General features: G+C 32.2%; 2 protein-coding genes across 2 annotated transcripts; both read left to right on the forward strand.

Annotated features, from left to right (window-relative positions):
- The first annotated feature begins 447 nt into the window (after positions 1 to 447).
- LOC100795277 (serine/threonine protein phosphatase 2A 57 kDa regulatory subunit B' beta isoform) lies at positions 448 to 7,909 on the forward strand. The gene is made up of 2 exons (XM_003535138.5): positions 448 to 2,232; positions 7,314 to 7,909. Exons 1-2 carry the CDS (start codon positions 1,093 to 1,095, stop codon positions 7,632 to 7,634), a joined length of 1,461 nt encoding a protein of 486 aa, XP_003535186.1. The 5' UTR covers positions 448 to 1,092; the 3' UTR covers positions 7,635 to 7,909.
- A 2,997-nt stretch (positions 7,910 to 10,906) lies between these two features.
- Positions 10,907 to 12,998, forward strand: LOC100783472 (transcription factor MYB27). The gene is made up of 4 exons (XM_014762792.3): positions 10,907 to 11,202; positions 11,526 to 11,655; positions 11,791 to 11,888; positions 12,439 to 12,998. Exons 1-4 carry the CDS (start codon positions 11,088 to 11,090, stop codon positions 12,792 to 12,794), a joined length of 699 nt encoding a protein of 232 aa, XP_014618278.1. The 5' UTR covers positions 10,907 to 11,087; the 3' UTR covers positions 12,795 to 12,998.
- The last annotated feature ends 4,579 nt before the right edge of the window (positions 12,999 to 17,577 follow it).

Consider the following 17,577-nt stretch of genomic DNA (forward strand, 5'->3'; position numbering starts at 1 on the left):
ATTTTTGTCATATGGTTCGAATCTAAGATAGATTACATTATATTAATCAATGGTGACCCACCTCATTCATAATTGCATATTATTATACTATATTTTTGTATCTGGCGCATCATATCATATTCATAAAATAAAAACTCTTGTATGTCAATTAAAACACCCGTTACACAATTGAACAATTAGTTTAAATCCATCGAGCAATTTTGAAATGAACCATCAAACATAGACTTTTTGGGTTAAACATGAAGAATCTTACGACCACTTTATAGCCTTTATTACCTCTCACCCCAGCAATTCACGTAGCAACAAACAACAGACAAACATAAACATGTGGCAGTTAATAACAAAGAGTACTGTATACGACATTAACATGCCACGTGGCGAACTCACAATCCCTCATTCTTCACTTATAAGCCACGTATATTATTATACCCCAACCACAACTACTTTACACTTGTGGCTTTCAATCATCTCACTCACTCACTTAATCCATTTTCCTCCTTTATCCATTTCAAATTCAACCATCCAAGTAAAAGAAAACCACAAAAACTAGAAAACAAACCCAACTTCAATTATTATTTGAATTCAAATAAGAAATAGACAATACTAGATAAATAAATAGAACATCATAATTCAAAACCTAACTGTTTCCAAAAGCGATTATTGTAATCTATAATCACTCACTTTCCACACTCTCTCTAATCCCATCCCTTAATTATCGTTCTTTCTCTCTCTGTGTTGCGCCATTCCTTTGTTCTCAGCTTCTTCTCCTTCGCCGGAACACTTCTCCGAACGATCAATTTTCCGGCATTCTCTCCGGCGATTCTTCTCCGATTATTCCTCACTCAGATCCATAGCTCTCACAATCTCCGAACCACTTTTTTTCCTCTTCCAGATCCGAATCCCGACGCGGAAATCCGGGAAGAACGAACGAACCGTTCACCGTTGATACATGGATTAGCATCACCTCGATGAAAACCTCTTCCACAAGCGTCTCACGAAACGATTCGTTTTCCTCTTCCACAAAATCACCACCATCACCATCACCATCATCGTTCAGTCCTAGGGTTAGGGTTTTTTGCTCAGTACGACAAAATGTTCAAGAAAATCATGAAAGGCGGGCACAAGAAGCCCGCTAAGTCCGACGCCAGCGATCCGGTTCCGCCGCCGTACGCCGCCGCCAACCGTAGCGCTCCGGCGGCTCCCTCCGCCAATGCCGTCTCCAACCACGCCTCGCGCATCTCCTCGACCCCGCTGACACTCTCTTCCGGCGGCTCCATCGAGCCGGTGCCGCTGTTCCGCGACGCTCCTGTCGCGGAACGCCAGAACCTCTTCCTCCGGAAGCTCCACGTGTGCTGCTACGTCCTCGACTTCTCCGACACGCTGAAGAACGTTAGGGAGAAAGAAATCAAACGCCAGGCGCTCATGGACCTCGTCGATTTCATCCAATCCGGCTCCGGCAAGATAAACGAGAATTGCCAGGAAGAGATGATCAGGATGATCTCCGTCAACATTTTCCGGTGCCTCCCTCCGGCGTCGCACGAAAACACCGGCCAAGAACCCACCGATCCCGAGGAAGAAGAACCTTCCTTGGACCCTTCCTGGCCCCACCTTCAGCTCGTCTACGAACTTCTCCTCAGATACATTGTTTCCTCCGACACCGATACGAAAATCGCGAAACGGTACATCGATCACTCCTTCGTTCTTAAATTGCTCGATTTGTTTGACTCTGAGGACCCGCGCGAGAGAGAGTATTTGAAAACCATACTGCATCGTATATACGGGAAATTCATGGTGCATAGGCCCTTTATTAGGAAAGCTATTAACAACATTTTTTACCGGTTTATATATGAGACTGAGAGACACTCTGGCATTGGGGAGCTTCTGGAGATTCTCGGCAGCATTATTAATGGGTTTGCCTTGCCCATGAAGGAGGAGCACAAGTTGTTTCTTGTGAGGGCGCTTCTGCCTCTGCATAAGCCGAAATCGGTGGGGATGTATCATCAGCAGTTGTCTTACTGCATTACTCAGTTTGTGGAGAAGGATTTCAAGCTCGCCGATACGGTGATCAGGGGGTTGTTGAAGTATTGGCCGGTTACTAATTGCCAGAAGGAGGTTCTCTTCCTTGGAGAACTTGAGGAGGTGCTGGAGGCCACGCAGGCCGCGGAGTTTCAACGTTGCATGGTTCCTCTTTTTAGACAGATTTCGCGCTGCCTCAATAGCTCTCACTTTCAGGTTCGTGGATTATTGCTATGTTTATATGATGGTGTTGGTTTGGACTTGGTGGTGGTGTGGGTTTAAATTTTCAATGTTGCTTGTTAAACTGCCACCTTCTATGTTATGACACTGATATAATGATACGTTATACATCCAATCTAGTATGTTGCGATTGTTTATTTATGGTACGTGGGGAATGGGGGAGAAGAGGGGGTATGTAAGTTTCAGCTGCCTAATTACTGAACTTTAATTGTGTCATTCTTTTTCTGTTTCCACTTATATAGCTCCATATTCTATTGTGATTGAATCTGTCTTTCTTTTAGTGAAAGTTGTAGTGTTTATTGTTTAGTTGCTTTTTATGCCATGTGTCTATTACTGATGCACCTTTAGATAGGAGAAAAAGGAAAAACTTGTATTCTGTGTCATTAACTATTAATGTGAGAAGTTGATTTATGTTCAAATTTGACTTGATTGGCTCATGACTTTTCACATATAGAAATGCAAACATAGACAGACACATGCACATGGTTTTTCATGTACAGGGATTTTGACTTAATTATTGTTCATTGTCTGGTTCAGAGCTGAGTACTGAAATGGCAAAGTTAACCAGAATTGAAATTCAACTGGTGGCCTTTTGTTTACCTATTAATTATGAAATATTTAGTGTGATATGTATCTTTTAAATAGTAAAATACCTAGTGCAAAATAAAGCTTATATAGCTAAGGACATATGCAAAGTTAATACCTTTAGTTTTTTTTTTTTTATTATTGTCACAACGTGCATGTGATTCTATTTTAAGAATGTCAACGTAATTGGAGTTTGGAACCAACTCTTGAGATTGCGGCTTGTGGGGAATATGGCTGTTAGAGTCAACTGTTCTCTGGTTCCCTGATTTGTTTGGACAAATGCAACGCCCTTCTTGATTTAAGATACCGAGTATATTCCTGTGATTTAACATGATCAATTGCACTGTGCCCCCTAACGACAAAATCCAGAGTTGAGTTAGATGGAATGAGAGTCACGTTCATGTCACATGACTTACTAGAAATCAAAACAGTTTGAAAGGACATAAGAATTCCTAATGAACTTGTGTTCTGAGAAGCTGCCCTTAGGTTCCTTAATGTGTCATTTTTGTGGATGAACTTTGTTTCTCAACAGAAGATAAATGGGTAATATTTCTAGGGGACATGTTTTCATAAGTCATAAGCTGCTTGCATCAACTAACATCTTCCTTTCTACAAACCCTTCCATTAACACCTGGAAAGGAAATTGCTCTTATAAGAGGATAATTACCCAAACCAAACTAGTGAAATTGTACCTTCCAATTTTCTGAAAAATCCCATGTGTTCTTATCTGGATTTTAATATATTAGAATTTAATTATTATTGATACGTCATATTTTTTATTCAGAGAGTCAATGGGCGGTCCTTGATGGATTCTTTTTGGGAGGAATTCATATGATCATATCAATTATGATGTTTGTCTCTTTATCATTTACTTCCAAATAATAAAGTAGTCTTAGGTATTTTATTCTAATCTGTTAGCATCTTAAATTATGATGAAATTTTATGACTATCTCAGATTTATTACTCCCTTTTGCTTCCTTCTCTGGAGTTGAGCTTAATCTCTGGCAAGTGTTGTTTAGTCTTGAGTGTGGTGCATCTTTCTGAAAGATGAAAACCAGTTTGTTGCATTTTTCTTAATTATGAAACCCCGTGTTTGAGCATGCTCTTCAGAATCTAATTAAGCAATGAAAATGAAATTTTATAAGGCAGGCAATTTGAGTCCTTTTTAATGGATTCAATCTGAAGATTCTGAATGCTCTTGCTATTGGTCACTTGGTCAATAAAATATCTTCCTGATGCTTGTATATCACCAGAGACTGAAAATAGTGTTGTTTATGCTAATGAAGGGAATATCAGCACTAGGGAAAGAAATATAGCTCCACAATAAGCCCATAAAACATATTGGGGAAGTAATGATGTACTTTGCAGGGAGTTAAAACCCATCAGGAAATTATTGAGTCTGTGAATTATAAGAACTTTATGGTCAGGAAGAGATGAATTCAAAATCCGGTTTGTATAGAATTTTTTTTTTTGTATAATTTCTGCTATGGGGCAACATTTTTGACGGACAGAAAAGAACATGGGCTAAATTCAGTTGTCATATCATATACTTTGTTATTGTTTTTAGCCGATTGGCAGTGTTTTAAATCCTGAATAGTGGCACATAGCTGGTCCCAAAAATGCTAGAGGGATAGTCGCCATTTTGAAATTTTTATATAGTTTATATTTTGTATGCTATATACAACTATATGTATAAATCTCAAAGATGATAAAAAATACTCAAAATTCATGACTCAATAATTAGTGGGATAGCTGCCATCTTGAAATTTTTATATAGTTTATATTATCTATGCTATATAAATATAAATTATCAAAAATGATAAAAAAATACTCAAAATTCATGATTAATAATAAAAATACAAAGTTATAGGTGTGTTAAATAAAACAAAAAAAGTCAAATACAAGTTGCCCTCATTATCATTTTCACCAGCTGCAGATTTCATTTTGGGAAATTAATATCCCAAAAATAGCCCAAGCCATTACAGGGGTTGCTGTAGTGTAGCGGCCATAGCAGGCCAAATTATTCAGTGCTGAGCTGCTACACTGTTATAGCAGTGCTATTTAAAACCCTGCCTATTAGTTATGTTACTTATATGCAACTGGCTAACTTAACCTTCATTCTGATACATGGGAACTTTAATATTTATACTGCTTTCACCCACTCCCCCCCCCCCCCCCCCCCGCCACACACACTCACCTTCATTCTGGCTAACTTATCTTCAATTCAATTCACAAAAAAGTATGAATGAGTTTAGTTTCTTAGATCATAAAGGTGTTGCAATTGATCTGATAAATCAGGAACCAAAGTGCAATTGAGCCTTCTTTTAACTTTTTTATTTATGCATTAGCCTTGTTCTCAGTAAGCTTATCTTGCTTCTATCTTGTTGATGAAACTTCTGTCTCTTGGTTTCTGTACCCCGTAACATGAAAGACTGCTGGAAGAAACTAAAGGGTACAGAACACATTTTTCACCCTTGAATTTCTTATAAGCCTCTGCATCCCTTTCAAATTCCCAACAGTTGGCAAATAGCCCCTTTCATCCAAAATTGGCTCAAATCTCTAAGGGTGTGTTTGGTTTGCATTTTCATTTTCTGTTTTCATGAAAACTATTTTCATTTTCAAAAGATTAGAATTCTGAAAATATGTTTGGTTTGACTTCTTGTTTTCTGTTTTCATGAAATAAAAATACTGAAAATTTATGATATATTGACTTCTTGTCTTTTTGTATTTTTAGATTTGCTTAAAATTACATTCATTGTCACCACAATTTCATTTTACCCGAAATGAGGTTTCTGTTCTCAACTGAAAACACTGAAAACGAAAATTTATTGTTTTCATTTTCTGGTTGTTTCTTGTTTTCGTTTTCACTGAAAATGTTTTCAGAAATCCAACCAAATACATTTTCATCACCGTTTTCTGTTTTCAGTGAAAATGAAAACAGAAAACAACCAAACCAAACACCCCCTAAAATTTCAACTGAAAATCCAATACCCCAGAAAAATTGAGAGAATTTTTATCTGCTGTTTGCCAGGCCCCTGCACTGCTAATCCCATTTTTTTCCTTTCTTTATCTTATTAGTGAATGGAATACTCTGGAAGTTTAAGCAGGTTAAGTTTTAAAGTCACAACAGAGGCTTATTTGCTAGAGTTGAGTTCAAGAGGGTGGTTTGCATTTTATTCCAACTTTTATAATGTTTTTGAATTGAAATTTTGAGTAAATTACTCTCCCTTCTCTTGATAGATGAATAACTCACATTCCTCTCCTGTATTTTATAAAATTACACTCCTGTGAAAAATTTGTGTTACCCTTTAATCCATTTTAATGTGGACTGGCCTTTTAGGACAGTTTTCCTCTCTTGATGACTCTTAGCATAATAGATATCCTGTTTTAAGCCCCTATGATCGAATTTGAGACCTTAGAACATGATTTTAAGATTCTAGATTGATACATATTGTAGAGGTTTCTAAAACTTCATTTAATTTTCTTAAGACCTAAAATCAAATAATAAGATATTCAAAATTAGTTGTCGGCGACATTAAAAATTCGAGAAAGGGAAAAAAAATGCCCCTAGGAATCTCATTTATATTTTCTCACAATGGCTAAGGTGTTTGTTTAAAATTAAATAGACTAAAGGATTGCATATTTTATCTCTCATGAGAGGTGAGTATAACACATTTATCTCTAATGGGAGGTGAGGCTAGTGTAATATTTTAAAGTTAGAGGGGAGGGTAACCATGTGAATGTTATGTACCCGTTTAGGCTTCTTTTTAAATCTTTTAATGCAATGCATTGATTCCTTATATTGAACAATTTTTCTACTTCCTTTTTATTGAAATCAGTAAGCTGCAGTATCAGTATCAGTATGGATTTTTCATATACAGACAAGTCTTGGGGACTTTTATTACTCTATTAAGAGTTCTTGATGCAGAATTTTGTCTGAAAAAATACTCTGGCAGATTTTTCTAATATAGCCCCTTTTTATCAGTGGGTATATAATATAATGGTTTGTACAATTTTTTTCAGTTTGCGTCATTGTCTGAATATTTGTTCTTCCTATAGACCTTAAAAGAAGAAAATGAAAGGTGAAACCTAAAATTAGAAATCCTGAGAAAACAAGAAGCTCTTCAACAGATCGAAAGTCATTTGTTGAGAGCATCACAAAATACCCTTCTAACGTCCCAACATACGAACCCCTCTAAAATACCCTTGTCGAGCACCATAAGAAGTCTAAGAATATGGCCTTTAGTCAATATAGGATTGAGGACTTTTGCGTCTTAATTTTTTTTTCCTAAAAAGAAAACTTTAAACAGCTTCTGTAATTTACCTATGGCAAATTGTTAATCATGTCTTTTTAATCAGCATACAGGGTTAAGAATCGTGAACGGTCAGAACTGAACTTTGTTTACTGTTACTATTTTTCATGGTTTAAATGTTCTTTCAGAAGTCTTTGCTTAGGCACACTTGTTTTGCAGGTTGCAGAACGAGCCCTCTTCTTGTGGAATAACGAGCATATTGTGAGCTTAATTGCCCAAAACAGGACTGTGATACTACCGATAATATTTGAAGCATTTGAGAAAAATATTTCGAGTCATTGGAATCAGGCAGTGCACGGACTGACCGTGAATGTTCGCAAAATGTTCCTGGAAATGGACGCAGAATTGTTTGAAGAGTGCCAGCGGAAGCATGCAGAGAAAGAGGCTAAAGTCAAAGAACTAGCAGAGCAGCGGGAACTTAATTGGAAGAGACTGGCAGATGTGGCTGCACAGAACGGAGTGGAGGACATGGTCACTTAGCCTTGTTAGTTTACTACCACAAGGATGGTGAATGTGCTCTTATCCATTTTGGTGCCATTATTTATTGGTTTCTTTCTTTTCAGCCTAATTTTTTTATTTTTCCTCTTCTATCTTATTATATCAGTTGGATCATTAGCAATTTTAAGAAATCAGTGATTAATGTAACTTATTGGAAGTTGTTAGCAATGTCTGCAGATTAAGAATGTTTTGTGAAATACTTTCTTGTATTTTTCTCCTTTTATAAAGAGAAATACGGAAGATTTTTCCCTTTTTAACTTTTCTTTTTCATTGACAAAATTGCACCTTTTGTTTGTTCTGGATTCGTTCATAATCAATGGAAAATTTGAAGGCATTGTGCAGTAATAAACCTTTAAAACTCAGGTCGTTTATGAAGTGACCGTGCTATATCACTTTGGCACATTTTAATATGAAAATTGTTATGAACTAGCATCAGAGTAAGAGTAAATGGACATTTAACTTTGGTGACTGGTTATTCAGCACTGCTTATTAAGCTTAGTTCATCTCAGGTTTCCTATATATTAACATTATTTTCCCTTTTTTTCACTCTTTTTGGAATAATTTAGGCATTACTTTTTTGGCAAAACACTGAATCTTGCTCTTGTATAACACGAAAGCTTAATCAGAATATTATTACTACTTATTGGCCTCAGTTCATACTTCATACTAATTAATGCACTTTGATGCATTCCCTGAAGCTTCAGAAAAAAGTACATTAAAAACATGATACATACAAACTCAAGCATGCCAGAAACCAAGAAAAGCAATAGTAATAAGGAGAATTAAGGAAAGAGAGAGAGGCATGGAGAGAGAAAAGAATAGTAAAGGGGAAAAATGGGGTATTCTTCTGATATATAACAATCTTTACAGCTCAGCATAAGAAAATGCATGTATTACAGGTCCATTCTCTTTCTTATCCTGTGGCCGTGTTGGCATGGTATTGCACTTGAGGATGTATCACCCTAAACTAAGTATAGAGCAAGCAATACAGTTAAACAGACATTACGTTTAATGGATAGAAATCTTATTCCTTACGGATTCAATCTTGCTATTGTAAAAAAAAAACTGCATTAATGAAATTGTGGTCTGCTAGAGAGCACTTACACTACATGCTGAGTTTTGCTTCATATGTAATTCCAATTGGAGATGTATTTTTTTTCTTTTCTTTTTTTTATTATGTTATTGGTGTGAAGTATCTATTCATCCAAGTTTTGTACCACTTAAAATTTTTATTCTCACACCAAACCATAAATGTGTTTTTGAAAACATAATTAATTTGATATTCATGACTAAAGGAATTTTGCAAATTTCATCAATTTGACGACCAAGGAAGTCAACTAAATCAAAACTTGTATTTTGAAATCAAGAAAAGGAAAATAATCTATAACTTGCTTTGTTAGCACAATTTAGATGACAGATTCTTTAACAAATTTTGTATTAGTTTTGATTGCTGCAGGCAAGTTGAAACCTGGGACTTTCTGGCAAACTGCCAATGGACCCGAAAGCTGTTACCACTAAGAACTAACTTATTCCTGATGATGTTTCATAAATTTTGGTTTTCCAAAAGTTCCACAAGTATACAATTTCAAAGGAAAAGGGGGTAATAGGTGCATAATTTTAAGAGAAGTGTCAGAAACACGTTTTTTAACATACACTTTTAAAAATACACTTTCTTATTAATTAAAATTTAATAAAAATCACAAAGTTTTATGACTCTCTATAGAGAATGTGTTAGATAATGTATTTCGATAACTCCTTACATGACTTAATCTTAAACCAAATACACTTCATTTCCAAAAACTCCAACCGGTCATGTCATTCCAAGTGGGAAGACCACCATGATCTGTTGAATAAAAGAAAAGCAACTCAAGAGCAAGTAAAACACTTGCCTTGTTTCAACTCACAATTGCAAAAGTGCATTTTCTTTTTTAATTATTCTAATTTTACAATATGTTCTTATAATTCTTTTTTTTTCTTTCCATCTTTTTTTTATCACATCTATTCATCTTCTCTAACACTTTTTTTTTTCTCTTTTTGTTTGATTTCTCTCTTAATTTGTAAAAGAAGTTGTAGAAGACATGAGTAGGAAAAAAAGTTTCTCTTTTCTATAATTCCTTCTAACTGGCTAAGAAGATTCCTATATTGTTTTGACAGGTCCTGTATCAGAGGAACATTGAATAGTCTCGATTCAACTAGGTCCTGTTCTCATCACCTTAGAATGTAAGTCAATGATAAATTTCTTTCAAAAGAGTAACAAGGCTCTCACTTTATGATCGTTTCATTGAATAGTGTCCATTTATTAACAATTAACTATTAATATTTATCGGAAAGAAACTAATAACTTTTGTAATCATTTGCTTCCTTAATAGCACAAAGAGTCAAGGAACGTTTCAGCACTAGTCTAATATGTAGTTTATCTTGTTAAAGCTTAGGGTAGGCTGGTTTTGTCCTTATTATTTTCTTTAGTTATACCATAAATAAATCATGCAATGGAAATAACTAAGTTGGACAAGTAGGTAACAAAGCAATATACTAATGAATCACAAGAAAAAATGAGAGAAAAGAAAGGTGTGATGTGTCACTTTCCAAGAGTGTTAACAACGAAAACAAATATTTCAAGAATCTGTTTTGCTTCTATTAAAATGTATGATTATTTTTTTCCTAATCTAATTTTTGCTGAGGCAAAATTGAGGAAACAATCAAATTAGAAGCAGTAGCTAGCTGTCAAAGGAATTCTAAAATTTGCTCGACAACATCAATTTGAGCCCACTTCTTGCGCACGAGTTAAAAGCTTCATTGCTTCTAATGTTCATTGAAGAAAAGCTAGAGAGACATCAATGGATTTACAAAATGTTGGTTTCATCTACCCACACAAAACCCTCCCTTATCTCTTAATCTTAAAACATGTAATGAATTAATATAATGATTAATTTAATTCAATTGTTTTCCTTTTCTTTTCTCACGTTTTAAATTTTTTTATACTTTAAACAATAAACATCCATATCTTGTTTCTAACACTATGCAATGACAAAAAGATTTGTATCCATGCCACAATCTATATATTTTAACCAGTTATTCTTGTTGAAGTAGAAGCTAGAGTTATGAATCATCTCTTCACAAAAGGCCATAATTGCTGAGGCCAAGAATAGTGCATCTAATCTAGATGAAAGAATGACCTAATTATATAATATAGTTTGATACATTGCATATTACCTCGTTAATTAAATGTTAAACCATTAGTTGGTGGACTTCCCACACAATTCAGCAATATTATCCACTTCAGTGCCCTTTTTTTTTGTTTCTGGTCATTTTCTCCAACTTCGATTTTATGATTAGTCACTTGTCATGTCCTACACTTTGTGCATATATGTATGAGGCCTTAGGACCCTCTTCATGGACTTGGCAACATAAAGTGAAATTAAATATTCATAAGCCATGCAAGGAGAACATTTGCGTAAAGGGACTTGGCTCCAAGAGGAAGATGAACAATTGACTAGCTTTGTGACCCGTCTTGGGGAGAGAAGGTGGGATTCCCTTGCCAAAGTAGCTGGTATGTATGAAGATTTATATATGTTTATGATGATATAGATAAATATAAGTGAATACATCAAAAAATCAAGTTTTAAGTTGTGATTGCGATTATGATTTTGCTACAGTCTTTTGCTATTTTGAAAATTGTAGACAAATAAATGTGTCTGATGCGATTGTAATTGCAGTTGTGATTGCGGTCGGAAAACCCCAAAAACCTTGGTGTCACAAGTGTATTTGTTTTTTTCTTTTTTCAAACCTTCATAAAATGTTCAACTTGACATTAATCCTTAATATTTTGTGCTTGCAAATGGTGATAAGTGGTAAAACTTGATTTTCTTGTAGGCCTCAAGAGAAGTGGTAAAAGCTGCAGGTTAAGATGGATGAACTATCTTCGTCCAAATCTCAAGCATGGTCATTTTAGTGTCGAAGAAGAGCAGCTTATTGTTCAGCTTCAACAACAATTGGGGAATAAGTGAGATTCTTCCCCTGCCTGAGGCTTTAAAAAAAAGTGTAGTTTGTGTTCACAATGCCAAGTTGCTAGTGTTGGAATTGGTACATTATAATAACTACAAGTTTTCAAATTTGTAACCTTATACAATGAATCTAGGTGGGCAAAGATTGCTCGGAAACTTCCAGGTAGAACTGACAATGAAATCAAGAATTTCTGGAGAACTCATTTAAGAAATAGAGCTCAAGCTCAACAAGGTGCAATGTGCTTTCTATTCTTTAATCTTTATATAAATGCTGCTTACAAAAAAAAAATTATATAATGTTTACTTCTCTATGGACATGTTTATAGTAGAATATCATGGAATAATTTGATTCATGTCGTCCTAAAAGACTTGAGTCTCGTTTGATAAAAATTTTAATATATATATATATATATATATATATATATATATATTAAAGAAAGAAAGTAGAAGGTAAAATAAATTAAATTTCTCCATTTCTTTCATAAGTTAAAATTAGTTTATGCAGAAGTTCTTTGATTTGATTTTTCCAAAAGCTTATCGATTTAACTTATATAAGCTAATTTTAATTTATAAAAGAAGCTTAATTCATTTTATCATTTTATTTTTATTATTGTATAAGTAGTTATTGTTGATCAGTTTATCCAAATGAGACCAATGCATATTTCGTTTAGCTTTCCATCAAATAGACAATTCCAAACATGCCCTTCATTGCTGTTGTACTAGTAAATGATTGTACTTTTGATTCTTATCCACTTACACTGGTTTCATACTTCCATTTTCAGTCCCGGGAGATTTTAAGTACAAATTAGAAATTGCAACAGAAGAAGTCAACCAGAAAAGCATTGACATGGATTCCAAGGATTACAAACATGGAAACGTTTGCTGTCAAGATAGTGAGTGGGAGACAAAGGATGGTAGCTCCATACACACTTTACCCTTATCAGATTGGGAATTGGGAAGCTCACCCTATGAAACTAGGATATTGGATTGGATAGCAGAATTGCAAAATGGATATGGTGATAAAGAACTAGAGCAAGATTGTAATAGCACAGGAACGTGCAACAACTATAGTCCTCAAGAATTTGATGAGGGATGTGACTCATGGGATTATTCAGGTTCCTTGTGGGATATGAACTAAGATGAGAGACTCTTGTCTTCAAAATGTTAATAATTTTGTAAATAGACTTGCATTACTCCCCGTGAATAGAGAATTTTTCATTATGAAGTCCTTATTATAAGACCAAATTAACTAATTTACTATGATTAAGGAAATTAGCGAATTTAGTTGAGAGTATTAAATTTGTCTTAAATTGACATATTTACCTCTTGAGAAAAAAATATATTTACGTATACATGCACACAAAGCAGAGAGTGTTTTTTTTCTTTTTTTCTTTTATAGAAATGAAAAGCGGAGAGTATTGAAAAACAGAATTTTCACTAGCCATTGTAAACAACGAACAATCTTTGGTATTATAAATCTTCTAAAAAAAAATCTTTAGTATTATATCTTCCTAAGTAAGCTCTCATTTTACAGGGCGCACTGTATAGCCATTGAATTATTTTTGTAACATGTGATATCTCATCAAATTTCAGGGAAAAAAATAAATAACATTGTGATCAAATAATTTATATTTTCGTGTATTTATAGTGTATAACATTTATGCTTAAATAACAAATTAGTCTCTATAAAATGTCAGTGCATAATTTTTTTTTCTCATTATATTAGTTTCATTACACTATTATTGTGAGGTGACTTTTATGTAGATATCTTAAAATTGAATAAAAATATTTTAAATTACTTTAAGATAATTATTTTTAAAAGTCAAAAAATTTATTATATGTTATGATTGGATGATTGTATAAATTTTGTTACACCGTTAATACATAATGTGTTAAAAAGAAAGTATGACAATAATGGAGACCAATTGACCCCCTTGGTAAGCTGCGCAACTCACTTAGGACAGATATTTCAAGGTAGATTTTTTCAATTGATCCAGGTCAAGTAGCACACTGCAACCAGATTTTTCAAGTCCACGAAGCAAATTGAATTTGTCAAATAATTTAACTAGATATCTTTTGAGGAATATCCTTTTTTTTATTTGTACTTTAATTTCACAATACTTGAATTTAAGATTTTACTTAAGATTTGAATCCAATTTAATTTAAATCAAATATATATTGTTGTATTGAGCCCATTCAGTTAAATGATTTGATTTTTATGAAGTTTGAAGAAAGGTTGTGTTTAGATAAAGAAATTTAAGGTGTGCTTGGTTTGTATTTTTATTTTTTGTTTTCATTTCCTGTTTTTATTTTTTAAAAATTATTTTCATTTTCAAAAGATTAGAAATTCTGAAAATATGTTTGATTTGACCTTTTATTTCCTATTTTCAAAAAATAAAAACACGAAAATACGTTTTCAAAAGGAAACATATTTTTAGATTTGCTTAAAATTACATTTCTTGTCACCGCGTTTTCATTTTACCCAAAATGAGATTCTTGATTTCAACTAAAAATAAAATTTTATTGTTTTCAGTTTTTGGTTCGTTTGGAAAAATATTTTTAGTGAAAATGAAAACAGAAATTCAACCAAACACATTTTCATAACCATTTTATATTTCGAGTGAAAATGAAATCAGATAACAACCAAATTAAATACCCCTTAAAATTTCAATAAATTAAAAATGTTTGAAATTTGAATTGTTTTAAATTTTAATTATTATTGGAACCCGTGCAATGCACAGTGTTTTGCAAATAAAAGAGTGAGAGAAAAAAATTGTTTAATTAAAAAATGCATTACAAAACAAAATAAATTGCAAATTGTCAGTTATTGAGACGTGACAATGGCGTGATAATTTTTATATATTTATAGATTAGTTTATTTTTTAAGTATTTTGTGTGAATAAATCAATTTAAATCTCTTGAATTTAAAATTCTTAGTTTGGATAGAAAAATTTAATTTATTCTATATGCAAAACTTATTATTAAATATATATTTAAAACTTTTGAAAATTTAATATTAAACTTTATGAAAGAAATTTAGAAGTTCTTTCATTTTTTTGATATTTTTTTCTATTCCTCTTCACTTTGTCTTGATTGTCTCTTATTTAATCTTCATTAAAGATAACAAAATGAGTCGAGTTATTTCAATTGACTTCAATTTGTTTAATGTAAGATTCTAGCTTTAAATTTTAGCCATAAACTAAATTTGAGCCTTTTAGCTCAATCTGATCTTACCTTGAAATGAGTATAATAAAAAAGGTTAATTAAATTTTTAATCCTCAACTTTTTCATATTCTAATTTTTAGTTTTTCAAAATTTATTTGATAACTTTTAATCTTTCATTAGATTTTGTTAGTGTTTTTAGTCTCCTAATTTTATTTTGTCAATTTTTAATCCTTTATTTCTTTTTATTGTTCAAAATATATACAAATAAGGGACTAAAATTTGACAAAACAATGACCAATCTTGATAAATAAAGATAAATGAGCGATACAAAATGGACAAAAAAATTGAGAGACTAAAAATGTTGATGGAAAATTAACTGAGGACTAAAATTTGTCAAAAACACTTTTGAAGAACTAAAAATTGGGATTTGAGAAAGTTGAAGGACTAAAAACTTAATTAATTTAAAAAAAAAACTCCATATGAATCAAACTTTTATTGACTTTGGATCTTATTTTAGAAGTTTAGATTGAATATAATTTTTTTGTCAACTTTCTCTAACCTTAGACCAGTATCAAATTCCTGGTTAACCCAACCCGAACCCACTTAATGAAATATAAGGTTTGGGTTTTAAATTGTGAGCACAAATTTAATTTGTGCCTTTTTAACTTTATATAACCATGTTTCAATCTATACTTAACCAACAAATTCCCTATTGCGCTTGAGTTTTATTTCAAAAGCTCAAATTGGATATAGACTTTTTGATATGAGTTGCTATAGTTGTAATTGACTCAATCAAAAAGGTTTGGACTTTAAACTTTGAAAACACGGATTTTCTTTGCAATCCATAAAGTTATTATTAACTCATACAAGATTTAAACCTGTGACTTTTGCGTCATTAACACAGTGCTCTAACTAACTCAGTTGATAGACTAATTATATTATAAATTAATTAATATCGATATATATAACACTAAAATTGATAATGTATATTTAATGCACATAAATTTACATAATAAATTTTGTGACAATTAATTTTAATCTAATAATTAATTTTTTGACAAATTTTTATTAACCTATGATTTTTATTTAAAGTTGATATATGCAAAAAAAATATTATTAGATAAAAATTAATTTTAATATGGCAAAAATCAGAAATCTACTTAATGTAATAATTATAAAAAAAATTATAATTAAATTGATTAAAAAAACATCAAAAATATTTATTTATTTTATTTTTTAAATATGGGGATATGGATTTTTAATTTGTATGAATTATACTTATTGTCAATCCATAACAATCATATGGGTTGTGAATCCATATGCTTATTAACATAGATAATTTTAAAAAAATTGAAAAAGTGTTGGATATAGAAGAAAAAAGTTACGTGCAGGAAGAAAAGTCCACTAAGCTTTTCGACTTAACTGTCTATAACTTGAAATCCATATCAAGAAGTAACTGGTCTAACTTGAACTTGTTTGATGAAATGTTGAGCTAAATTATTAATTTTAAGCACAAATTAATTCTGAATTTCTTAGCCCAATTTATCATATATGGATGCATCATACAAAAGTTTGCATAAATCAAAATTGGGTTTCATTTTAGAAACTCGTGTTGATGAGTTTTTTTGTTTGACCTACTGTAATCAATTTCCGCAAATAAGGATGATTAATGTCACAAATAAGATTGTTTGTGCAGAGGATAATTTTTTTTATAAAAAAGGAAAACTACTCTTTAAACAACTTAACTTTAAAATTAAAGGAACACCACCGTTTTTCTTGGGGGGCATTTTTCTTTTAAACAATCATGAGGCATAATTTTTTTTTTTTTAATGAATCAATCATCAAACATATGGAAAAGCGTATTTGCTACCATAAAAAAACACGACAATCACGGCCACCATCAGCCACAAGGAAAAGAAAACAATATCTATTCGTCAAAATGGAACTTAAATTATTAGCTACATATAATGCATCGAACGTAGGCATCACGTTTTTTAATACGAAGATGATCTATGTTACTTTGTCTCATTTCTATCTAATAAACAACATAATAATTATGGATAAAGTTTAAGATCAAACCCTACCCGACAATTACATCATCTTCTTCCTATCTAATCCAAAAAAGTGGCATAAAGTTCAGAACTCAGGTAGGTCAATACAATTTCAAACACTTTAAGGTACAAGTTTGTTCACTCACAACAATTTGTTTGATATGCAAATGGGAAGGAACTAGCAACGAACTCGTTATATCTTTCTATCCATTCAAATATCCTTGAATTAAAATACTCTATAGTTGCTGGCCATTGGTGAATATCCTTGTTTAAAGTGAAAGAGGAATGAATAAATAAGTAAAGATAAGGGTACAAGGATTGTGTGATGAATATACATCCTCCTCGTGCATTGTTAAAGAAATATTGTAAAGCAAATGATAAGATATTCTCTATGTGGAAAATAGAATTAAGAAACAGTTTAAAATTATTAAAAAAAATGAAAAGCAGTTAAAAATTATTAATAGTTAAACGTGTTAAATTTTAACAATGAAGTTTGCATTTAAAATTTTCAAAAGCTCTAAATACCAATACAAATATATTTTATTTACTCTTTTCAGATGAGTTGGGTATGCCTATTAACGGCGACCTAACTTTATTATATTTAATTTTAATGCAATCAAAGACTCAAACTCGACGAGAGTTTATGTTCAATTCTTACTATCACTATTATAAAAAAAAAAAAAAAAATTCAAGATTAGTAATTGA

The sequence above is a fragment of the Glycine max genome, chromosome 10 (assembly GCF_000004515.6).
Source record: "Glycine max cultivar Williams 82 chromosome 10, Glycine_max_v4.0, whole genome shotgun sequence".
NCBI classification, from domain to species: Eukaryota; Viridiplantae; Streptophyta; class Magnoliopsida; order Fabales; family Fabaceae; genus Glycine; species Glycine max.